We start from the raw sequence: 21,351 nt of genomic DNA on the forward strand, positions 1-21,351 counted from the left end.
AGGTACAAAGCTCCCGGCCGGGTGACACCTCTCGGAGGTCGCGGGCTCCAGGGGAACCGGGCCGAGGCCGCTCTACCGGCGGGGGGAGCCCGCTGGAGGGCGCCCGGCCCGCGCCCGCCGCCGCCCCCGCCGCGGGCAGCGCAGCTACCGGCACCGGGGCGGGGCCGCCCGGCCGGCACCCTGCGCTCCGGAGTGGATATCGTGCAGCACGGGCGGGACACCGAGGGCCGCGGGCGGGCGGGGACGGGGCCGTGGGGAGCGGTCCCCGCGGAGGGCCGGGCAGCGGGGGTGGGATCTGCTCCGCGTAATGCCCCATGGGGGGCGGCGGACCGCGCTCGGAGCATCCCCCCTTCCCCAGCGCGGGGGGAGGCGGCGGGGGAGCCGCCACCCCCCTCTTCCTCCGTTTAAGACCCGGGCTGGCGGGGCGAGCGCAGGAGAGCGGCCGCTCCGCAGCTCCGGCCCCACGCCCGCGGCGCGCACGGGGCGGCGCTGGATGCGCCGGCGGCGGGAGGCGGGCGGCAGCCGAGCGGGACCCCGCGCAGCGGCGCGGAGCGCGGCGCGATGAGCGCGGGCAGCGGCAGCGGAGCCGCCGGCGCGGCGGGCACCGCCACCTCCGCGCTGTGCCTGCTGCTCTCGCTCACCGCCGTGGCCGTGTGCCTGCTGCTGGGCGCCAAGACGGCGGAGCTGCAGGGCCGGCTGGCCGCGCTGGAGGAGCGGGGCGCCGCCGGCCACGGGCCGCTGCTGGACGCGCTGCAGCCCCGCGTGGAGCAACTTTTCCGCGAGGTGAGTGAGAGGCGGCGCGGGCGGGCGCGCACGATCGGGGAAGGCGCTCCGGCCCCGCTCCGCCGTGGGGTTCACTCCGTGTTTCACCCGCTTCTCCTCCTCTCTGAAAAACTTCTTCCCTTTTACCAAACTTTACTCTTTTTGTTGCCGTTTCCATGAATCAGGCGTAGGGCGAGGCGTGGCAGAGCCCACCTTTTTTAGAAGAGAAAGCGCCCCAGGTGAAGGGCCGGTAGTCGAAGGTTAGAGGACATGCGACTTTCCCCCCTATTCTATTCACTGACATAGGTAACCCGAGTACTTTAACTATGTATCTTGGGATTTAATGGACCATAATTTCCTTGTTAGAAATTATGAACGTGATCCCCGCTATCTGGACTGTCTGTCACAGAGTATTGTGGTCTGGCAGTGCAGAACTGATTTATGGCAGGCAGAGGATACCGCCACTAGTTACTTCACTTTCAGTCCTGGGGTTTTCTGAAATTATTCAATAAATATTTCTGTGCTGAACAATTTCCCCTACTTGGAGAACTATTATCCACACTGATGCCCTTCTCGGTGCCTAACTAAACCAAATCTTTTGGAGAAGTTACACTTTATCCCAGGGTTATCTTTTTCCTGATTCTGGTGTTTAGGTTTGGGGCTTTTTACAGGCAAGGGGGACGTGAAGGGCTCCATCACTCATAGGAAATACTTGAAGATCCCACAGTTGGTTTGCTGGATTTGTATAAACAGTAGTTCATAAAGTTCAGCATGATTCAACACGGCTTGTGGGGCTGCTGAAGGGCACCCCTGAGTGATCAGTTCTGACATCTGGGGAAGGTTTTACACTGGGATTTTATTAATGGCCTGACTGGGATGCAAAACATGCATTAAAATCATGACAACCACGAAGCCTAAATCATGCAAAAATGTATTTCTGTGTGGAGCTCTGTGAAAGCTCTGGGGCTGTGAGCAGGGATGGAGGCAGTGCTGGGGGCATGGAGAGACAATTCCTCGTGCCGTGTGTTGCTGTTGGAGCTAGGGTGAGGGTATTGCTGGCACCACCACGGCATGTCCTTTTGCCTGGAAACTTGGTTGCATTGATGTGCCTCGATAAAAGTGAAATGTTAAAATATTTTTGTGAAAACCCTGAATACCAGACCAGGGGGGGTGCCTGTGAGGCGTAATCACAGCCTCTAGTTAACGTCTTTTCTCCAGGCAGGAATTAGCCTGCCAGTTGTGGCAGTGGTTCTGTTCCAATTACTCCAATAAATGTGCTTAGCAATGGGAATGGTTTCTGTGGCACTTCCTAAGATCATGTGCAACCTCTTGCTGAGATTTAGTTAAGTGTGGAAAGCTTGTTTTGTACTGGGAATGCTCAGATGGAGCTTGTACAGGGGAAAATAAAGCAAAACCACATAATTGGGTTTCTAATGGAAGAGTGAGCTTGTTGAAACATTTAGTATGACCAAACTTTTGTCAATACTAAAGAAAATTCTGAATCGGGGAACAAATTCGAGGAATTCATAGTAGTAATTGCACTATCTATTAATGGTCATTTTAAATGAACCTCTTAATTTATGGTAAAGTTTCAGAAAGTGTTTCTTGCCCAAACTGTTACATAAGACCGCTCGCTTGTCAAGCAGCTCCTGCCCTTTCTGTGCTTGAGAGTTTCTGGAGAGCCAGAGACTATTTCCATCATCATGAATATCAACTGATGCCTGGGGTCAGTTTTTTTGTTAAATTCTGAGTTCATCCTCTTTTGAAGTTTACCACAGTATTTCAGAAGTGAAACCAAAGCTCCATATGCTCTCTGTGCATGACCCAGCATCCTTTGTTCTCTGCCACGACCCAAAAAGCTTTACTCCATGTACCAATCAAGGGCTTTGCTGGCATAATTTACGGCAGAGCTGTGCACAGAGAGCAGCAAATACAACACCAACACACTGGCTCTGTTCCTTTTAGCGCTGTTTAAATGTTTGGCAAGTTAAAGAGGATAGGAAATAATAAAGGAAGGATAAGTGTGTAGTTAGGGTAATGAAAGCCAATTTGGACAGCTAGGATTTAGTTTCTGGCTCTGTGACAGGCATCCGTGTAGCTCAGGAGAAATTGCTGATTTGACTGTGGCAGGACCTTGCCCTTCCCTTGGCTCGTCCCGTTAGTGGGACACGCTGCAGGCTCCTGCCTTCATGCCCTCTGAAACACTGCCAACAGCACGGTCCAGACGTGGCAGCATCTCCACTTGCTCTGTGTCAAAAACCCCAGCTCCAAGTGTGTAGTTTTCACACTGGAGGGAAAATATTAACGGGAGGACTATAGTAACATCCAGTTGTTGTAAACAAAGCTGGACCGTTTTGTTCACAAAGGATTTATTGTCTGCAGTGTCCAGATTAATCAGTTTCACGACAAGAACAATTCAATGGGAGAACAGAGGATTTGCTCCAGGATTCAGATCTCCTCTGCTGTTCCCAGTGATGCCTGCTGAACTAAAAATATGGGAGAGCTTATTTACATTTCCCCGAGCATCTTCATCATCCAAATTACTTTAAGAGTAATATATAAGTAAACAGATAAAACTTGATCAACTCTGTAACCTTTAGACTTCAGGTGGATGTTAGAAAAATCTCCTTAGGTGTTTTTTTTGCCACATTTTCTCAAGGAAAGTGTATGTTTTGCAGAAGGCAGCTGGATTGTTCTGGTATTTATACTTCCCTTTAAGACAACTTCTCTGACAGGTGATATGAAACCATTTTGATACTTTCAAGACCTCTTAGCATCTCAGCCAAGCAGATAGAGGAAGCATAGGATTTCAACAACAGATAAAACTATTTAATCCTCAGAACAGAAAGAAAATAACCTAATTCACAGGCAGCCTAATTCCTGAATAGTCCAAAGTGTTCAAATATTTGAAAAGGGACTGGGTCGTCAGTTGTACAATGTCAAGTCTTAACACCCTGAGCTATTCACTAAACTGAATAAGTACTTTGAGTTTTTTCTCTTTGAAATGTAGGGACTCCAGTTATCAGATCATTGGTTTGTCTTTTGGCAAGTACTTTAGGTAGGACAGGGCATTCCTGGAGGACCTGGAGAGTGAAGATTGTGGGTGAAGATGAGCTGTTCCCACCCTTGCTGGGCTGTCCCAGGCAGGGAGTGTGCCTGATCTAATATAATGTACCTGTCATCAGGCTCATTAACTTGGGCTTGGCGGTGGGCTAAATGCAGGCACGAACAGTCTCGTTGGCTTAGGCAGAGTGTGCACACATCTGCCTGCAATATGCCACGTAGACACTGCTCTAGTTTTGTGAATCTTCATGTGTTCTAGTTGTCCCATTGATGAGTTTTTGACTTTGGGGATGGAAACACTGGCTTTGGGTAGGCCTGAGAGTGGGTGAGCACTCCAGTCTTGACTGTCCTCCACCTCATCCCCCTGCTAAAGGAACTTCTAATACTCCACAGAGCATGAATTTTAAGTACAAAATCAGTCAAATCAGGTCATGCCTGGACATGGGACTTGTAAAGGAGCTCAGGATGAATCCTGCCAATGGAGCTTAGCACAAGGGACTTTGGGATGTGCAGGAGGAGTGTGCCTGCTCCACGTGAGGGCTGTAGGCTGCCCCTGCTCCGAAACGTTTAATATTTATGTACTACCATAGCATTGGGTATTACCTAAGGAGGCTGAACGCCACAGGATGAAACCATTACCCCTCCCTGGAAGGCAGCTGGATGGTTTGGATGTCGGCATGCGTGCACAGTCCGTGTTTAGGTATAATGCACTCTCTAAAGGCTGTTTTCATTCCCCCTCCAAACAGAAACTTGGCGAAGGACTTGCGAAGCTGCGGGCGGCGCGAGAGGCCCCGTCAGACTGCGTGTGCCCCCCAGGTAGGTACCGAGGTTCCAGCACAGCCACACCACCCAGGGCCACCTGCCTGCCCACTGCACCCACTGAGCTCCCCCTCTCCTGGTTTATATGCTCCTTTCCAGGGAGGAAAACGTGGTAAGAAGTGTTTTTCCCGAGCTGAAGCACTCTTGTGCTTGAGACTGTTAACATCTCCCAGTGCCTTGCTTTGGCCTGTTAACAGATCAAGGAGTTTGAGGTTTGGACAAAAGCGACGTTTGGCTGTAAGAATAGAAGAGTGAAGAACTTGACTGGGTTGTTGAGCGCTGGGTGTTGGGCCAAAACAATTTAGAAGTAGTAACAAAATCACTGGGGCTTAATGCAAGTGTGATAATTAAAAGCTGCAGCCTCTCTGCCTTTTCAGAGGGCAGCGACTTCTTTTGCTGTAGGAAAGCTGTCACCGATTGTTTAAATTTCCTCCCAGAGTTTAATGAACTTCTAAAACTGTCAAAACTTCCTGTTCTGCCGTGGAAGTGCATGCTCCTTGGAAACAATAAACAGCTTAGATTAGTTTGTAAAGGAACCTCCTTTATAGAAATGTTCTATGAAGTGCTCTGCTGTCACACTGAAGGCTGAGAGTGCCTTTGAGCTTAGGGCACCTTGGAGCTTTTCTATTCTTTTTTTCTTTTCACAAAAATAGCAAAAGATGGGTGAAAGATGTGCAGCACTTTGATGGGGGAGAATTCACAGGCGTGTTAGAAGGACTTCCAAGCAGCAGAGAGTTCCACTCTAGTTTTAAAGAAAATACACAAACAGTAAATGCTACATGAGGATGGCAGACTAGGGAAAGGGGCAGGGTCAATTTTTCCTGCCACCCTGGATACGAATTGTACCAAAACACAGTGTTAGTCCATATTCACAGCACACACAAAAGAAAAAAAAAAAAAAAAAGCTTTTTTCCTCCATAAGATTATGTTTAATCTCAGAAACATTTTACTAATGATGCTCTCAAACGTACTGCTTTTCTGGTGGAAAGCTCCCTGTGTGCCTCACTGCCTGGTAACAAAGCCCATCAACTGAGAAACAAATCCTGCTTATTTTCAGCTCTTTTCAAGGTGGTCAAATCAGATTTCCCTCTTATGATGCACAGACCCATCAAGTCCACCAACCTTATGGGACTCTGGGGCTGTGCCTTTCTCTGGTCTGGGCAAACAGGGTGCGCTACTGGTGTGCTTAAGTGGTCAAGAGGCTTTTCCTTTGCTCTACAGAAAGCAATTGGGATTGAAGAGGCTTCTTTTGTCCAGGAAAGTCCCAACTCTGTTCTGGGTCACTGGGTTGCTGGTTGCTGTGTTTGGGAGATGGGGGAAGAGAGGAAGGAGAAGGTTTTCCCACGTGCTGCTGAAATGCTCGTTACAGTCATTAGTAACAAACGTCAAAGAAATTTGTGTGCAGAGGGAAGGAGAAGTGATTTCCTGGTGGGTAGGAAATGTCCCATCGGTGGCTGCTCCTGGCCACCACTGCGGGGAGCTCAGGTAAGGATGTGCTGCTGGACTGTCCTGAAGCCTTTTGGCTGTTTTTGTGCAAATCAAAGACATCTTTAGCTGTGTTTCATTTTTTTCCTCTTTCTCCTGAAAAAGGCTGAATTGCCTTCTGATCTGTAGTTAAAGAGCTTGGTCTGGAAACATCTGAGAGCTTGTGGCCCTCACTGGCATTCGCTGCTGAGCTATGCCAGGTTGCAAACCGACAGCTAAGCTTCAATTTGCACTGGAAAAGCAGCCCCTGGAGAAAGGAAAATTTCCTTGTGGAGGGGATGGGGAGATGCTGCCAGCCCCACTCCTGCTTCCCATGGGCAGCTGGTGGGTATCCTGAGCATCAGGGCTGGGGAGCTTTCCTCTGCCGATAACGCTGCTGAGCTTAAGGATTCCTTATTACGACTGGATTTAAAGGAAGCTGGGGAGGGAGAGCCGGGGATGAGGATTGTGTCTGTGCTGCCATGCAGGCGTGGGCCCTCCCTTGGTGCCTCTCTGGAAACTCGGGACCGGCTGCACCGCAGACCCACCCCTGGGCAGTGCAGGAGCAAACGTGCTCAGAGCTGGCCTTGCCAGCTGGGCTCCTTTTAAACAAGTCCCCATTTTTCCTAGAAGTGAGTTTGGGGTTTTCTAAAAGCTAGTCAATTTGGGGTTTGTTTGGATTTGAGGGGGTGGGGGTTGTTTTCAGGGCGCTGTTTTGATACAATTGACTTGCTACATATCCAAAGCAGTTTTGAACAAGATGACAACGATCCACTTAAAAGTTAAATGAGGGTCAAGTTATTCCGACTACAGAGAAATCATATATCACTACTTGTAAAACACACACGAAAGACAAACACCCTTCCCTCCCAGAAAAACCCCCAAACTGACCCATTTTGTGCTTTGTGGTCCGTAGGAAGTCACCTATTTGGCCGCAGGGCACAGCTGGGTTGGTTTCTAGAGTGGGACCCTCGGGTTTTTTGCGGCTCCGAGGGGCCGGCGGCCGGCAGAGGGGGCCCGGCGGTTTCGGTAGGGCCACGGAGAGATCGCGATCGGCAGAAGAAATCAAAGAAGGATTCTTCTCAAATCATCTAGTCCAACTGCCCTGCAGCAATCAGGGACATCTCCAGCTAGGTCAGGTTTCTCGGAGCCCTATGCAACCTGACTTTGGAAGTAATAACAATTTGAAAAAAAAAAGATAATTAAAAGAATATATTTTTAAAAGTTTGGAAAATAACATTTCTGTCTCTAATGCTGAGCATGCTTCAAAAAGTTGCTTCTGCAGTTGCTCTGAGCATCTGTGCACTGCTTTGAGTTTTGCTTTATTCATTCAACCAAGGCGATGCGGGGGAGGATGACAACAACTTTGTGTCACTTTGAGTCCTTTGTGGTTCGGGCATTTTTGTGGCTGAGGGAGAGGAGAGCATCCTTGGGGAGTTGAGGCAGCTGGACTGAGTGTGGGTCAGGCTCGGGGACGCTGTGACAGCCTGGTGACCCCACTCTGGGGACGAACATGGCCTTCGAGTCCCCTCAGCTATTTGGGACGGGGTGGCAGCGGTTGGACGCTGCGGGTGCCAGGACAGGCTGTCCCCATATGTTGTCTCACAGGGAAACAGCAGCTTAATACTTGTGCTATTGTCATTCCCAGGCTTGTAATATTTTGCAGAGAGGCCCCTCGTCCCCTTGTGTTCAGCCTTTCTCTGGTGGGATCCTCACAAAGCCTTTGCTGCAGGATGAAGCGCAGCAGGTGCGGGGACGCTGGCATTTGGGACAGCCTTCAGCTGATGAGCACTGGGAGGTGGCTGGAAGGCAAGACTAAAACTTCACACTGGTAAACAATTTGTTTATCAGTCGTGTGGGATCTGGCAGCCTTCTCGTATATATGTTTTTTTGAGGATTATTTTTTATTTTTCCCACTTTGTAATTTTAACAGTCTTTTAAAGCCTCAGGTGCAAAAGGCTCTTGTTAAAGGTGGTATTTGCTGTGCCCAAAGTCTTCAAGCTCTGTGAGAACAGGTCCCTTGAGGTTCAAGGTACTGGATGTACCTCACTAGAGCCTGAGAGCAAATGTTTCCTTAAATCCAGTAAAAAAAGGCTTAAACCAGCCCCAGTCCACAGAGCATGCCTTGCCCAGCAGCTGGTCCTTGCTGAATTGTGGACTGAGGGTGTGAAAAGCTCCAGCTCCATTGGCTGCTCTTGCACTGCGTATTTCTACGTATGCATTGTGTTTCCTTGTGCCTTTTTTATTTAACAGTACCTCTGGAGCCTTAACTCCAAATTTCCTGGCCGCTGGATGATGCATATCCCTGTTTTCATCTTGAATTCATGCTGAGATGGTGTCATATGCTTTTGAACGTATGGATATATTACAAAACAGCGTTAAATGTTCAGTGTAGTAATCTGATGTTCCAGCTAATATGTGACAAATATTTCCCAATAATGGCTTGGCAGCAGCAGGAGTGCAGTGGTGCTGCAGCCGGCAGGACGGCGGATTGCTCCATTTCTCAGCAATTCAAACCATGTGTACTGGGGGAAGCTGAGCATGGCAAACCCTCTCTACCTCTGCAGACTCAGCAGCTCCAGAAGCTGTCTTGCTTAGATTATTTATAGAATTTAATTTTTTTTATTATTACTTTTAAAATATTTACCCTAAATTTATACCCAGGGATCAGTGTTCTCCAGCTTGTCCTGGTAGGCAGGTTGTGGCACTTTTTGTGATTTCCAGTAACTTGAAATATCTGCCTGGTTTTTACTGGTGTAAATGTTGCCTTCAAGTGTCACTCGCTATCTGCCTTCTCCCTGTGTTGTCTCCCCAGGTAATTAGCACAACAGAATTTCCCTAATTGCTGGAGATCAAGGGGGAGAGGCTTTGTAGTCCTGACAAATGGCAGATGTTTTCCAGGAGGCCAAATGGGATGCACCCAGCTCTGCTAATTCTGGCTCTTTGTTTTGTGCTCTGCCGCGACAGCAGCTCTGTTATTACATATTCAGGGTCTGGGCCTGTAGTGCCACATTTCTGAGTCCTTCAGGGTAGTTCAATAGATACTGAAAAATATAAAATATAAGCAAGTATTAATTTTTTTACCTTTAATTATCAGTGTTCTCTGCTTTTCTGAGTTGCTTTGTGTCTACTGACCTTAAACCTCTGAGGTATTCCTTACACTCACCTCAAGATACCCTTTTCTGCCTACTGAAGACATGAAAACTCAGTATTTTTCTGTAATTTCTATGATATAAAGTGAGACAAAGAGGTTTACAAAATCTTTAAGTTCTAAAATGTCTTCTGAATCCCCCTTTGCCTCTGTTTTCTGTCCCCTGCCAGTCACTTTGCTTCAGCAGGGTTTGCTTTCTCCATCTGCCTTTGCCCACAGGAGGCCGGGACATTGGAATTAATGATTAGTATAAAGAGATTTTTTTTGGGTTTATTTTTTGTTTTTTTTACAAATGCAATCAGAATTCTCTCCTGCACAGAAAAGACTGTGCCAGGATTTTAAAAAACGAGCCAGAAGCCAAGTGTTAAAGCATCTAAATAACAAAGAACAACTGGCTGGGATGGACTTTTGACAAATGGTGCCATTTAAATGCAGGCACTTTCTTTCTGTTTCACGTGTTTTCAAATCTTACTCCTTCAAAAATCCAATCTGCAGACCTTAGCAACTTTTGGAAAAATGCTCTTTGAGCACAGAAATGACTGCTGGCTACCTTCCATCAGCTCCTTCCTGGCGACCATTCCCCAGTCCCTTTTGGATATTTGTGGAAGGCCCCAAGGACATCTGGAGCCGTGTCTGCACGCCACATGTGCAGGAGCTGCCCACTCCTTCTCCCAGGAGCTACCTGGGATGGGCCCTGACACCCTCCATCATCTTACTGGAAGGTTCTGGGAAGCAGCTGCCACAGAGTGATGGGTCCCCACCTCATTCTTGGGACCTCAAAGCTTTGGCTTCAGGGTTCTTTATTGATGGAAACCTTTAGGTCAGGGGGTTGTTTTCTCGAGTGGTTGCAATAGATGGAAATAAATGGAGGAGAGAGAGTCTTGCTTGGTTTGGCATCTCCTCCCAGCCATGGGGATGCCAGCCAGCAACGGGGAAAGGAGCCCAAAGTCCCTCGGGAAAGAGGAATGACTTTCTGGTGGTCCTCTGGGTTGCTGTGTGTCCTGGGGGGGTTGTTGGGGTGGTAGCAGCAGCCAGGTGTGTCATGGGAGTGTCAGGGGGGCTCTGCTCACTATTTTGGCACTGCTCCACACCCCTGCAAGGAGCTCGTGGTGGTGGGAGCAGGAGGCAACAGCCAGGTGTAGCAAAGGGAAGGTTTGAGTCTGCGAATTTGGGGACACTCTCAAGCTGAGCTCCCCCCGTGTGCTGGAGTGTGAGGGAGGGCACGTCCTCTGTTCCACACCCATCCACACAGCACCTCCCAGATCAGCTGCTGTGTCAGCCAGCAGTGACATTTAATGTCCTACCGAGGTGACTTTAAATGCTGGATGTGGTCAGGACTTTCTGAGGCAGGAAATAGCACAGAACCAGTGTTATTCCCAGAGCTGACGGCGCCTCTAACACCGAGGCAGAGCATGAGCTAAAAGGCAGTCTGGCCTCAAAACCACTGTCGCAGGGAAATGGGCTGGAGGCATCTTCCAGTGAGGCTGAGGCAGGATTTATCCTGGTGGTGTTTGGTGCAGCCCCAGCATTTGAACACAGAGGCCTGGAGCAGTACACCAGGAACCAGCCCATCCCAGCAGCATTTGCCTTTAGACCACTTCAGCAAAAAATAATTAAAACTGGTGACATCAATAGGAGAAGGCTTTGAAAATTTATTTTTTCTAAGTCTGCCAAAGTTATTTTGAGTGTAATGAAAACTACAAAAATAAACCTGATGACCACGTCCTCTGCAAGAGGCTCTGTGTAACTTTATCTTTGTCTCGACATATGAAGTCATTTATCCAGGCACATATTTTTTGCTGCCAACCCCTTCAGTGCTGCCTTTTCAGAGATGAGCAGGTTCAGTGTTCATGGACTGACTCACCTGGGAAGTTCCCATTAGTTTCCAGTTGTTTTCTTCCTCTTTCTTGTTCAAATGATGGATCAATGTCCCCAAAGTGAGCAGTGACTTGGCTGTGCAGAGCTGATTACTGAAAACAGACAGTGCTGGCGTGGTACCTCCTGTACCTCCATCCCTCCTCAGCAGTGCTGTCATCTTCTGTCTACCCTGGGTGTAACAGGGTGAGAATGTATCTCACCCCAGCAGGCCTTAGGTTGAATTTTTTCAGTCATGCAGTGTTGATAGAAGCAGGTTCTAGCACAGAAATTATTTTGGGACAGTGAGCTACCACTGATGTACTCCTGAAGCCACCTTATTTCTTTGGGACAAGAAGCTCCAGGCTGACATTTCATGACTGACATAGCACAAATACTCTCTGCACAGGAAGTACCATCACCTGTGCCTGTGGCTGGGGGTGTGTAGGTGACAGCAACCAAAACCTCGAGCAGAGGAGCTGTTAAGAAAGTTTTTAATCTGCTCTTGCTGCCCTGGGTGGGTGCCACATCATCCATCAACAGGTAACATTAATTAACCTTCCCTCTGGCCTCTTTCAGGGAGTGCCAGCTCAGACAAAGACTGCACAAATAGCCCCATTTGCCTCACCAGCTTCTTCCCTTGGATTCCCACCTGAGATATCCTAAACTATCCATAAAACTGGTGACTCCTGATTGCCATGACCAGAAACACTTCACTTCCCCAATGCTGTTTGTTTGCTCCTGTTTCATTGCTCCAAGACATGGTCATTTGTTTGACTTATGTTGACTGCAGGGGCTGTAGGTGTAGTGCCCTTTAAAGGATCCAAATATAATTCTGTCACTCCTGACACTCTAATAAAGGCTGGAGCAGCAAAGAGCTCAGTGGTACTTAGTTGCCAGCTGGGGTCAAAACGTGAGCAAATCTATCAGTAGCTTTTTTTTGTTATTTTACAGATTTCTGGGTTAGACAGTCCCTTTCAGCACTTGTTAAATAGAGTTTTCTTGAAGAAAAGTGTTCTGAGCTCCAGTCCCTGAACAGTGGTGTCTTCACATTGCAAATTTCCTCATGCTTTGACCACCACATTTTCAGGAGGGTGAACTGGAGAGTGATACCCATAGTTGGCTGTAGCTGAGAGTCCTAACAGGATTTTAACCAAGTAATTATGTTGCAACAGTTGTTCACTGAGAAGTGTGGCTTGCCTGGATTACAGAGACCAGGGTGTGAATCCAAATACCAGCCACAAGCGTGGATCCCTTTCCCTTCCACTACCACCCAACCCAACACAAGCCAAGAGCTGATCATACCAGTTGTGATCACACTTAAGAATCCAGGTGTTATTTCAGACAGAAAACAGAGATCAGGAAACTGTTGTCTGTAATTTTCTGTTACCTTTATTGCAGTAGCTGTCTGTCTAGATCGTCTGATACACAGAGCACCCAGACCTTGCTCCATGGGAAGGTGCTGTGACACCAGCAGGTTTGTCCCCACATGTGCTAAGGGAGAGGCAGTTCTGACATTGTGTGATGGGATACTCCTGCACCTCGCTTTTCACAAAGCCAGTTTTTCATGAAGCCAAGCTGCCTGTAGAAAATCAATGAATAGCTATTTTCAAAGCAGCCAGAGTGAAGAATTTGGTCACAGGCTGTGAAGAATTTGTCCATCCATGGTTGTGAGGAATCTGGAAACAACATTGCTGCAGTGGTGTCCCTGGGTCCCTTGGCCAAGTGGGGCTGGGTAGGGTGGCAGGGATGCACGTGGTGGCATCCTGGCTGGAGCAGGTGCAGGAACCAGCAAATGAGCTCAAGGTGCACCAGTGTGAATGGCAGGTCCTTGTGGAGATGCACTGCAAGGAGAAGCAGCACGAGGACACAGATTCAGTTGCTGATCTTTTTTGCATTGCACCTGTCCTACCATGATAAACTAGACTGTAAAAAGGCTGGATTGCTTTCTGCTTTTCTAAATTGGACCCAGAAGGCAACAATTCTTGTCACTTCCCAGCATGAGCCCAGGGTAATCCCACTCAGCACCCAGCCTGGGGGGAGCAATGGTCTCTGCAGGCTGTGCCTTCCCACCCCAGCATGGGCTGGTGGGTATGAGCACTTGGCTTAATGCAGTTTACAGGATGCACTCACGTGGTTAACGACCTAATCAAGCCTCCACCTGTTCCTTGTTGTCAGCATCAGTCTGTTTCATCATGTGGCAGAAGAGGTGCTGGTGCCAAGATGCCCCTGAACACCCGGCTTTGGCAGCCTGTGCAGCACAATGTGCTTCTTGGGTTTCATCCCTGTGGCAGATGGAGCAAGCTCACGGCCTTGTGTAGGAACGAGGCACAGAGCTGCTGGAACTGCAGGAATGACAGATCCCCAATGCCCCCCTGCATGTGCTTGTTTGCTTTTTAAAATGTGACCATTTGGGGCAAGAAGGAGAAAAAGCTGCATGTGCTGGAGGAATTGAGTGTAGCCAGAGGACTGACAGAAGAGGGCTCTGGAGAGCCCCACCACTGCCTTGAATGCTGATTTGGTGTCAGGAATTCACTTTTTTTCCCACAAATTTGAGGTAGGGATGTGTTTGTGAAAGACCTTACATTCATGTTGTATGCCATACAGAATCTTGGTTGGGGTAGGGTTGTGGGGCTGTGTTGGTTGAAGTTGAAGCTGTTGTTCATGTTTCTGGCTCACTTTTAAATTGGGTCTATTTATATAATTACATATTGAAGGCATTAAAAGAACTTGGCTTCTGCTGAATGGGAGCTGCCCTTGATGGTTTATTTTTTCACAATGATTGCAATCATGGCAAGACATGAAGGCCAAGAAAAGCCAGTCTTTACCTGAGGCTGGTTGTGTGACACAAATTGCTTTTTAACCCACTTGAGCAACCCTATGGCAAGAGCCACTGACTTTGGGACTTTGTTTATCTGAAGGTTCCCTTCAGTGCAAGTTTACTGGGACCATTTATGTCAAGGTAACTCCAGTGGTGGACTGGGCTCCAGCCCATGTGTGATGTTTCCTGTACATTGCAAGAAATTCCACATTTCTGCCTTTGTTTCTGGCTCTCAGTGGCACAACTGTGGATGTTGGCTGTACAAGCAACAGAGAGAGGCCATGAGCCCCTGAGTGGACATACAAAATTTTGTGCACCACATAAAAATTTTACCCCTCATGTCGCAGGCTCTTGGGTGGCTTCTCAGCAAGGGTGACATGTTGGAGAGAGAAGTATTCACAAAATAAAATTAAATAGGTTCGATGATGTTCCCGACCATCTGTGTGTTTGTGGTCAGACTTCGAAAAAAATACTAGTAGAGATGAGATCTGTCAGAGCAGTACATCTGGAAATGTTTCTTTCTGGCTCGCCTTTGTCTGGGTTTTCTCCCCATTTTGTGCAGTCTCTGAGCTGTCCCCGTTCGTGCTATTCCAGCGCACTTGGTGCAGGAGGATCGAGCAGGTTTGTGCTGCTTCACTGCTCAGAGACACTGAAGAACTTGGAGGAGATGTTGAACAGATTTTTCTTTTTTTTTTTTTTTTCTTTTCCCCCAGCAGATCTGTCTGGAGGATGAGAACAGTTGGTATTGATATGATCTGCTTCATATTTTGGGAAGTCTTGGCAGTAACTAGTACCAAATAATGATGCTTCTGGGGCCCTATTGTGCAAACATTTAAATATGTTCAACCGTGTTGCGCAGAAGCCCTGTCAAGAGACTGACACGCCATCCCAGAGGGACTCGAGGGCATGGCTGATGGCAAAAATGGGCCTTGATAGGGAATTGGGAATGTATGTTCCCATTTCTTAGAAGAAATCCTGGCTTTTTGGCTACTGGCAGCTGCTGGTAGCTTGCCTGAAAGCTGCTGGTTATTTACTGGATTAGATGGGAAGCACGCTGTTGCTGGAGGATTGGGTTCTGTTGGTGTGGACAGTGTTGCTTATCTGTGCCATGGTGCAGGGATTCCTTGTGTTCATTTGCTTCTTTCAACTTTTCTCCTAAACTTTGCATTCTAAACCAGAGCTTGTCCAGCTTGTCCACCTCATTACTGGGGTGATCACTGCATGTGAGTCTGCCCCATCCCTCATCCTGGGCAGGGGGTGCTGGGGGAGTGCAGTGGTGCTCTGAACCTTCCACATGCTTTCCTTTTCTTTTTTCTTCCTTCTTTTTTTTTTTTTTTTTTTTTTTTTAATATATATATATTTTGAATCTATCAATTTTGTAGATCAGGACTGTATAAAAGCAGGTTTTTAAAATTCCAAAGATATGGTTAAATTCCCCAAGAAGTGCTATTCGACTCCACTTGGGAGCTTATGCAAACCAGTTGACTTTAAGGATGAAAGCACTGTATTTGAGCTCTTCAAGGGTTGCTTTAATGTGAATTAAGCCAGACTTCAAGGAGCTGTGCTTCATTTTCAGAGTGACAAGGTTCCCAGTCTTTAAACAATTTCTTCACACAGGAGTGAGGTCAGAGTGCATCGGTGCCTCGCAGCATCCCCGGTGCCGGGGACAGGCGGCTGTGCTGGAGATGATCAGACACACGAGGTCTGCTCTGTGTGGAGCAGCAGCAGCACAGCCACCCCCCTGGTTTGGTTCCCTTTGGTTGTAGTGACACAAAGACACATTAAGGCCCTTTGATAAAAGCCAGGCTTGGCTGCTTTTACAAACACAAAACAAAACAGAAAAACAGCAGAGGAGAGGAGGCTGGGTTTTGTTAAAGTGGGGACTTGGGATTTAGCAAGAAAAGAAAACCCAAACCTCCACTACTTTCTGAATTAACAAGGGAGTCTGAAGTTGGAAGCGCCCTTCTCCATTTCTCCCACCCTGTCAGGTCAAAGGACATTTCCATCCCATTTTTCTGGGAACATCTTTTTCCTCTTCAGCCCCATGGTGGTGTTTATAAGGAAGAAGGAGTTTTATAGAAATACATCTCTCTCTGTCTCTCTCTCTCTCTCTCTCTCTCTCTCTCTCTCTCTCTCTCTCTCTATATATATATTCCTTCCCATATATAATTCCATAAATATTTATATTTACTGCTTGTTAAGTGGCAAAGCAAAATGAAGTGAAAACCAGCAAGTGACAAACACATTCCTTCTCTGTGGTAACTAAATGCCCACCCTCTTTTACTGGGGTTTATTCTGGGCTTTGCTGATTGCAGGTTTTAGCTCCTCTTTGCTCCAGACTGGCCCTGGCTGCCAGCTCAGTGCTGAGAGCTATCCCCAGGGGATCCCACTGGTGGCAGTGGGTGAAATTGGGTGGCTTCATCCTGGTTTGGTTTAAGGTGGTAATTATGTGTTGGTTGAACCCAACAGTTTGTTGAGCTGTTTTGCTTTAAAGTTATTTAATACCTTATTTTGGAAGTTTTTCTTGCTGTAGGTGTGGATTCCTTACAGCTATTCCACTGCTGTGTGTCTATATTCCATTACTAGCCTGAATTCCAGCTCCTCTGCAGAGGTGGAATTCACTGCCAGCAGGAACTCCCCTGTGTGGAGCCACCCTAATGAACTGGTGATGTCAAACCTTGCACTGATGCCCTGAGGAGATTGGCCTTTGCCACCAAATGCTGAAAATGTTTCCTTTTTCCTGGCTATAAAACTGTGCATTGTGGGCAGAGGGAACACACACACTGAAGTTGTGTCACTTGTGACAGCTCATCTGAGAGGGTGCTGAGGCCCTGGCAGAGGGTGTCCAGAGGAGCTGTGGCTGCCCCATCCCTGGAAATGTCCAAGGCCAGGTTGGACAGGGCTTGGAGCAACCTGGGGGAGTGGAAGGTGTCCCTGCCCATGGCAGGGGGTTGGAACGAGATGAGATTTAAGTGAGATGAGTTTTAAGCTCCCTTCCAACTCAAACTGTTCTGTGACTCTACAGAAACTCTTGTTTCCTGGGTTCCCTGAGGTAATTTGTTCAGGCACTGCAACTGTGAGAGGCTGAAACCCTAACAGCGAAGCTGTATTGGCAGATTCTTCCCTCAGTCACATCCCCTCTGCCCCCAGGAATGACCCCAAAACTGGCCTCTGCCTCGCTGCTGAGGAGCCAGGAAGGATATCAGGAATATCTCTCCCTGTTCTGAGTATCTTAGGGAGGGGACAGAAAAGGCAATAGGACTGTTCCCCTGTTTTAGCCGAGGGGAGCATTCTTTGGTTCACACTCTCTGTCTGTACAGAGCCTGGGAAGAACCAGAGCTGCCGGGTGCCTTTGCAGGTGAGTGGGGGCAGCTGCTGCTCCTGGCACACACACAGGGGTGTCTGGGGGGGCTTCTGTCCATAAAGCCTGGCTCAGGGGTGGGCTGGGGCTGTCCACTGAGCCTTGTGGGGTGTCTTGGCAGCATGTGTGGGGCTCCAGGCTGGGGCATGCAGCTCTGTGCTCTCTGAGGCTGAGGGGAGTCTTGTGCCCTTCACTCCTTCTCAATGAGCTGGGATTGCTGGTTAGCTGGGTGATGAGAGCAATGTGCAGGTGACTTGAAAATATCAGAATCCCCTTGCCTTTTCAGCTGCAGGGCAGGGATTGATACGTACTGGAGTGAAGCAGACAAGCAGAAGGGTGTACGTATTTATGCACATGTGTGTGGGAGAGCTTGTGTCAGGTCTGTCAGGCGAGGCAGCCTGGCTGCCCACTTGAGAAGCCCTTTATGATTTTGTTGTTGGAGATGTGGGGCTGTAGCAGAAATCTCTGTGCAGTCTTTGTTGCAGGAGGTGTTGTAATGGCTTTTGGTCTGATCAGGGGCACAATATTGTGTGATTTTGAAGTTGGTTTTAACTCATCTGCCCTGGAAATGAATGTCTGCTTGACCATGCTGTAACTGGTGAACATGGGAAATGTCTAAAAAATGTGGACCTTAAGGAGAAATCCTGTGTAGAAGGGTGAAGTGGCCCAGCTTCAGTGTGTTAAATCACAGGATGCCTTTGAGGGGTCATCATTCTTTTGGCTGTTATTTTTAGTGCCTTTCTTGTGTAAAGTACTGCTTTTACACACAGGCTGTGCAGCTATTCCAGTGCAGTTGAGGCGTGGTGGGGAGCAGGGGCTGAGCCTGGTTGCTGGCCCTGGTGAGACACCAGTATGGGGTTGTGTGAGAATGGTAGGTGACATACTGGGATGCAATCACAAAAAGGTGATTCCTAGAGGTGAAAAGATTCATCAGGTAGTGGGGGCAAGATTAGTAATGACACTAATTGGCTTCTGTCTGTAAGAGTCTTTCCAGCTCAGTTCCGTGACTGCACTATTGTCTTTAGTGCCTTTTTTTCCCTGTGGTGTTTGTTTGTTTGTTTGCTTTTATGGAATGCCTCTGTTGGGGCTGGGAGGAGGCAGACCTTTATGGATGAAGGAAACATTGTCTTGCCTAGGTCTTACAGAATGTGAAAGGAGAGGAGCCCCAAAATTCCTACAAGCAAGCCCTGATTTGAAGAGGCATCTCCCTGTTCTGGGCAGTGACTGCTGATGGTTCTGCTGCTCAGCCACGCTGAGAAGCACGAGCTGGTGGCTCTTGGTGGAGCTGGGGGATGCTGAGGTCGCTGCTGATGGGCCCCAGCTTTTGTGGGGTTGGTGCCAAATTCTGCCTTTAGATCTCAGTGCTTGGTAGAATTTAGCAATAGCCTGGCCTAATGTGAAATGGGGCCCTGGGTTTGAGCCATTTATGTCTCCTGCTTGGGGCTGTGCCCTTGCCAAGGAGCCACCAACAGCCTGAGGAGCGGGGGCAGCTGAGATACGACCTTCAGCTGGGGGATGGAGAGGGATCCCTCTCATCCAGACCACTGACTGAGGCTGTTTCCACTCTTAGGACATTCCTGATAGCACCTGGGATGCTGAATAACAACGCCTGTTACAGGCAATTTGTCCTTATCTGATAACCTGAAGTGTAAAAGCTGAAAGAGGGAAGATGAAGGGACAGAGGCTCAGCCCAGGACCAGAGGGTTTGATTTCCCTCTCCCAGCTGCCAGCATTTTGATGGGGAGCCAGGAATGCTGTGGGCTGTGAAATGTTTTTGTTTCGCTTCATCGGGTTTGTGCAGCCAAGTCCTAATCGAGGTTGTCATTTCCAGAGAGGGGAAAGGGGAGGTCTGTGTTTGGAACAGCTCTGTGGGACTGTAGTAGGGGAAGGGTCCTTCCTGGCAGCTTTAAGAGCTAAATTTTACTTGATGTTTGAGGAGGTTGTTGTTTTTGTTTGGTTTGGCTTTGTTTTCCTTGTTTAAAAAGTTTTTTTTAAGCAACACTGAATTGCTGTTTAGAGTCTGAGTGGTATAAAATGGGACTGAACTGAAGCTTTCCAGTGCCAAGCATCAAGCACAGCTCTGATCAGCTGGAGAGCTGCAGCCACAACTTGCTCCTTTCAGCTCAGTCAGGTAAAAAGACATCAGTGATTACCACGATCCCCCATCTGCATCTTTCTTAGGGACCAGCCTAGAATATCAACATCACTAATGTGTTATCATTTAAGTCTCTTAATTCCTGTTCACATGCAACTCTTCAGCTCTCATCTGTGAATAATTCATCTGAAATTCAGAATAGCAAACTGACTTTGTTTGCAGATATTCTTGGAGGAGCCCTCCTTGGTTTGCTTGTCTTCCTTACCAGTTTATGTATCTTGACATGTCATTTCCTTCATGATCTTCCTCCCTCCTAAAATGATTTGCATATGAATAATTAAAAACAAAAGGAAGCAAATCCCCATCATAAATGTCTTTCACATTGAGTTAGACACGATTTTTGGGGAAAGAATGGCTGATGTAGCCTGTAATTCAAACATCACAAACAATGTACCTGTGCATGGAAGGGAACCTGCCCCTCTCAGCTCCTGCCTTGCTTCCATCTCATCCTCTCTTGCTCAGTGCTCTGCTGCCCTTTCTTGAATCCTCCCTCAAAAGAGCAGGAGGGAACCATAATAATTGAATTAGACAGGAATACATATTTTTGCAGCAGGCTCCTTGAGGACATGAATTTAGACATCAAGCCCATCCTTCTCCCACAGCCTTCAGTGCAGCCCCTGCTTGCTGAGGCCTTACCCTACACTGCCGAGTGAATCCCTGGTGTCTCTGCTGTATGCAACAAGACAATTGTAATTTTAAATTAAATATCCTCCTACACCAGCTCTTAAAGGGAATGTAACTTTAAATCCTTGGGTTGCAGTCAGTCCTGGTTCTAGTTTTTGTTGGTCAGTATTATTTTGGTTATTGTTAACAGATTTCTTTTTTCTTTATTATGATTGAAAGGTTTTTATTAGGACATAGAGATTTTTATTAGGCTCATGTATGCATTGATTTGCCCAATGTTCCCGACAGATCATCCAGAAGATGATCATATTTCCTGCAGGTGGTTTAACTGTAGATTTTGTAGTGTTGTGGTACCTCTCCTGAAATAGATTGACCTTTCAGTTTCAGTTCTGCTCAATTCTGCCAAAATTATTTCCTCCTTACTCTGGTTCACATTATCGAATTGCAAAGCCATTAGTTCTAGTTCTTGGTAAGGATGCTGCTGTCCAAATCTGGCCTTCACTTAGGCTGAGTGAAACTCGTGATTATTTACTCAGCCCGAGGCAAAGTACCGGGAAAATGAGATACAGCATTGGCTTGAACAAGTCCCATCAGTAAGAAATTAGTGTGTTTTAAAAATTATTTTGATTATATTTGAACTACAGCAACGTGTCCTGGAGAGCTTGGGATGTGGTGCCCATAGAGACAAGGCAGCCTGTGAACCCGCTGTAAGAGCTGCAGTGGTGCTGGCTGTCACTGGTTGTCCCTGTCCAGTGTGGGGACAGCAGTGATTTGATTTTCAGGAGGAGATAAATTGATTGCATTTGGTAGAAATTCAGGTGTGTGAAATAGATGTTTGTTTTGGGTTTCCCCCCCGCAGAGTTACTGGATAAAAATTCAACTTAAAAAGGTAGAAGTTTTATTTCAAACATCGACGCAAGGGAAGTTTTCTCGAGCTAGAGTTCATCGCTCCCCTTCTCTAGCTTCATACAAACACAGCCAGAATGAACAAGTGGTCCTGCAGGAACCCAGGCTGCTCTTGTGCTCTGCGTTCTTCTGGCCCTGCAGGTCACTGAGTCACATCACTGGAGCAGAGGTGCTGCTGCCGTGACCTAACTTTGCACCTCCTCTGTAGCTCATAGGACACCCTGTGGAAACCATGAGCCTGTTGGGATCTAAGGTGTCCCTGACTGATTTATTTATTTTAAAAAACCCAAATATACTACCCACAAAACAACCCTCTCCCCCCATCCCATAGTTGAGTATTTACTTTATTTGGCTTTGAGTGCATTATTCTG

General features: G+C 47.7%; 1 protein-coding gene across 1 annotated transcript in view; it reads left to right on the forward strand.

The window, feature by feature from the left end:
- Positions 1 to 561: 561 nt before the first annotated feature.
- Positions 562 to 21,351, forward strand: part of COL23A1 (collagen type XXIII alpha 1 chain) — a 174,592-nt gene continuing 153,802 nt past the window's right edge. Inside the window, exons 1-3 of the mRNA XM_088063740.1 lie at positions 562 to 783; positions 4,572 to 4,641; positions 7,025 to 7,137. Coding sequence (XP_087919866.1) covers positions 562 to 783; positions 4,572 to 4,641; positions 7,025 to 7,137 — 405 coding nt within the window. The remainder of the gene's footprint in view (positions 784 to 4,571; positions 4,642 to 7,024; positions 7,138 to 21,351) is intronic.

Source organism: Pseudopodoces humilis, chromosome 17, assembly GCF_049639895.1.
Source record: "Pseudopodoces humilis isolate 2021_Gansu_Grassland_sample_001 chromosome 17, ASM4963989v1, whole genome shotgun sequence".
Classification (NCBI taxonomy): domain Eukaryota; kingdom Metazoa; phylum Chordata; class Aves; order Passeriformes; family Paridae; genus Pseudopodoces; species Pseudopodoces humilis.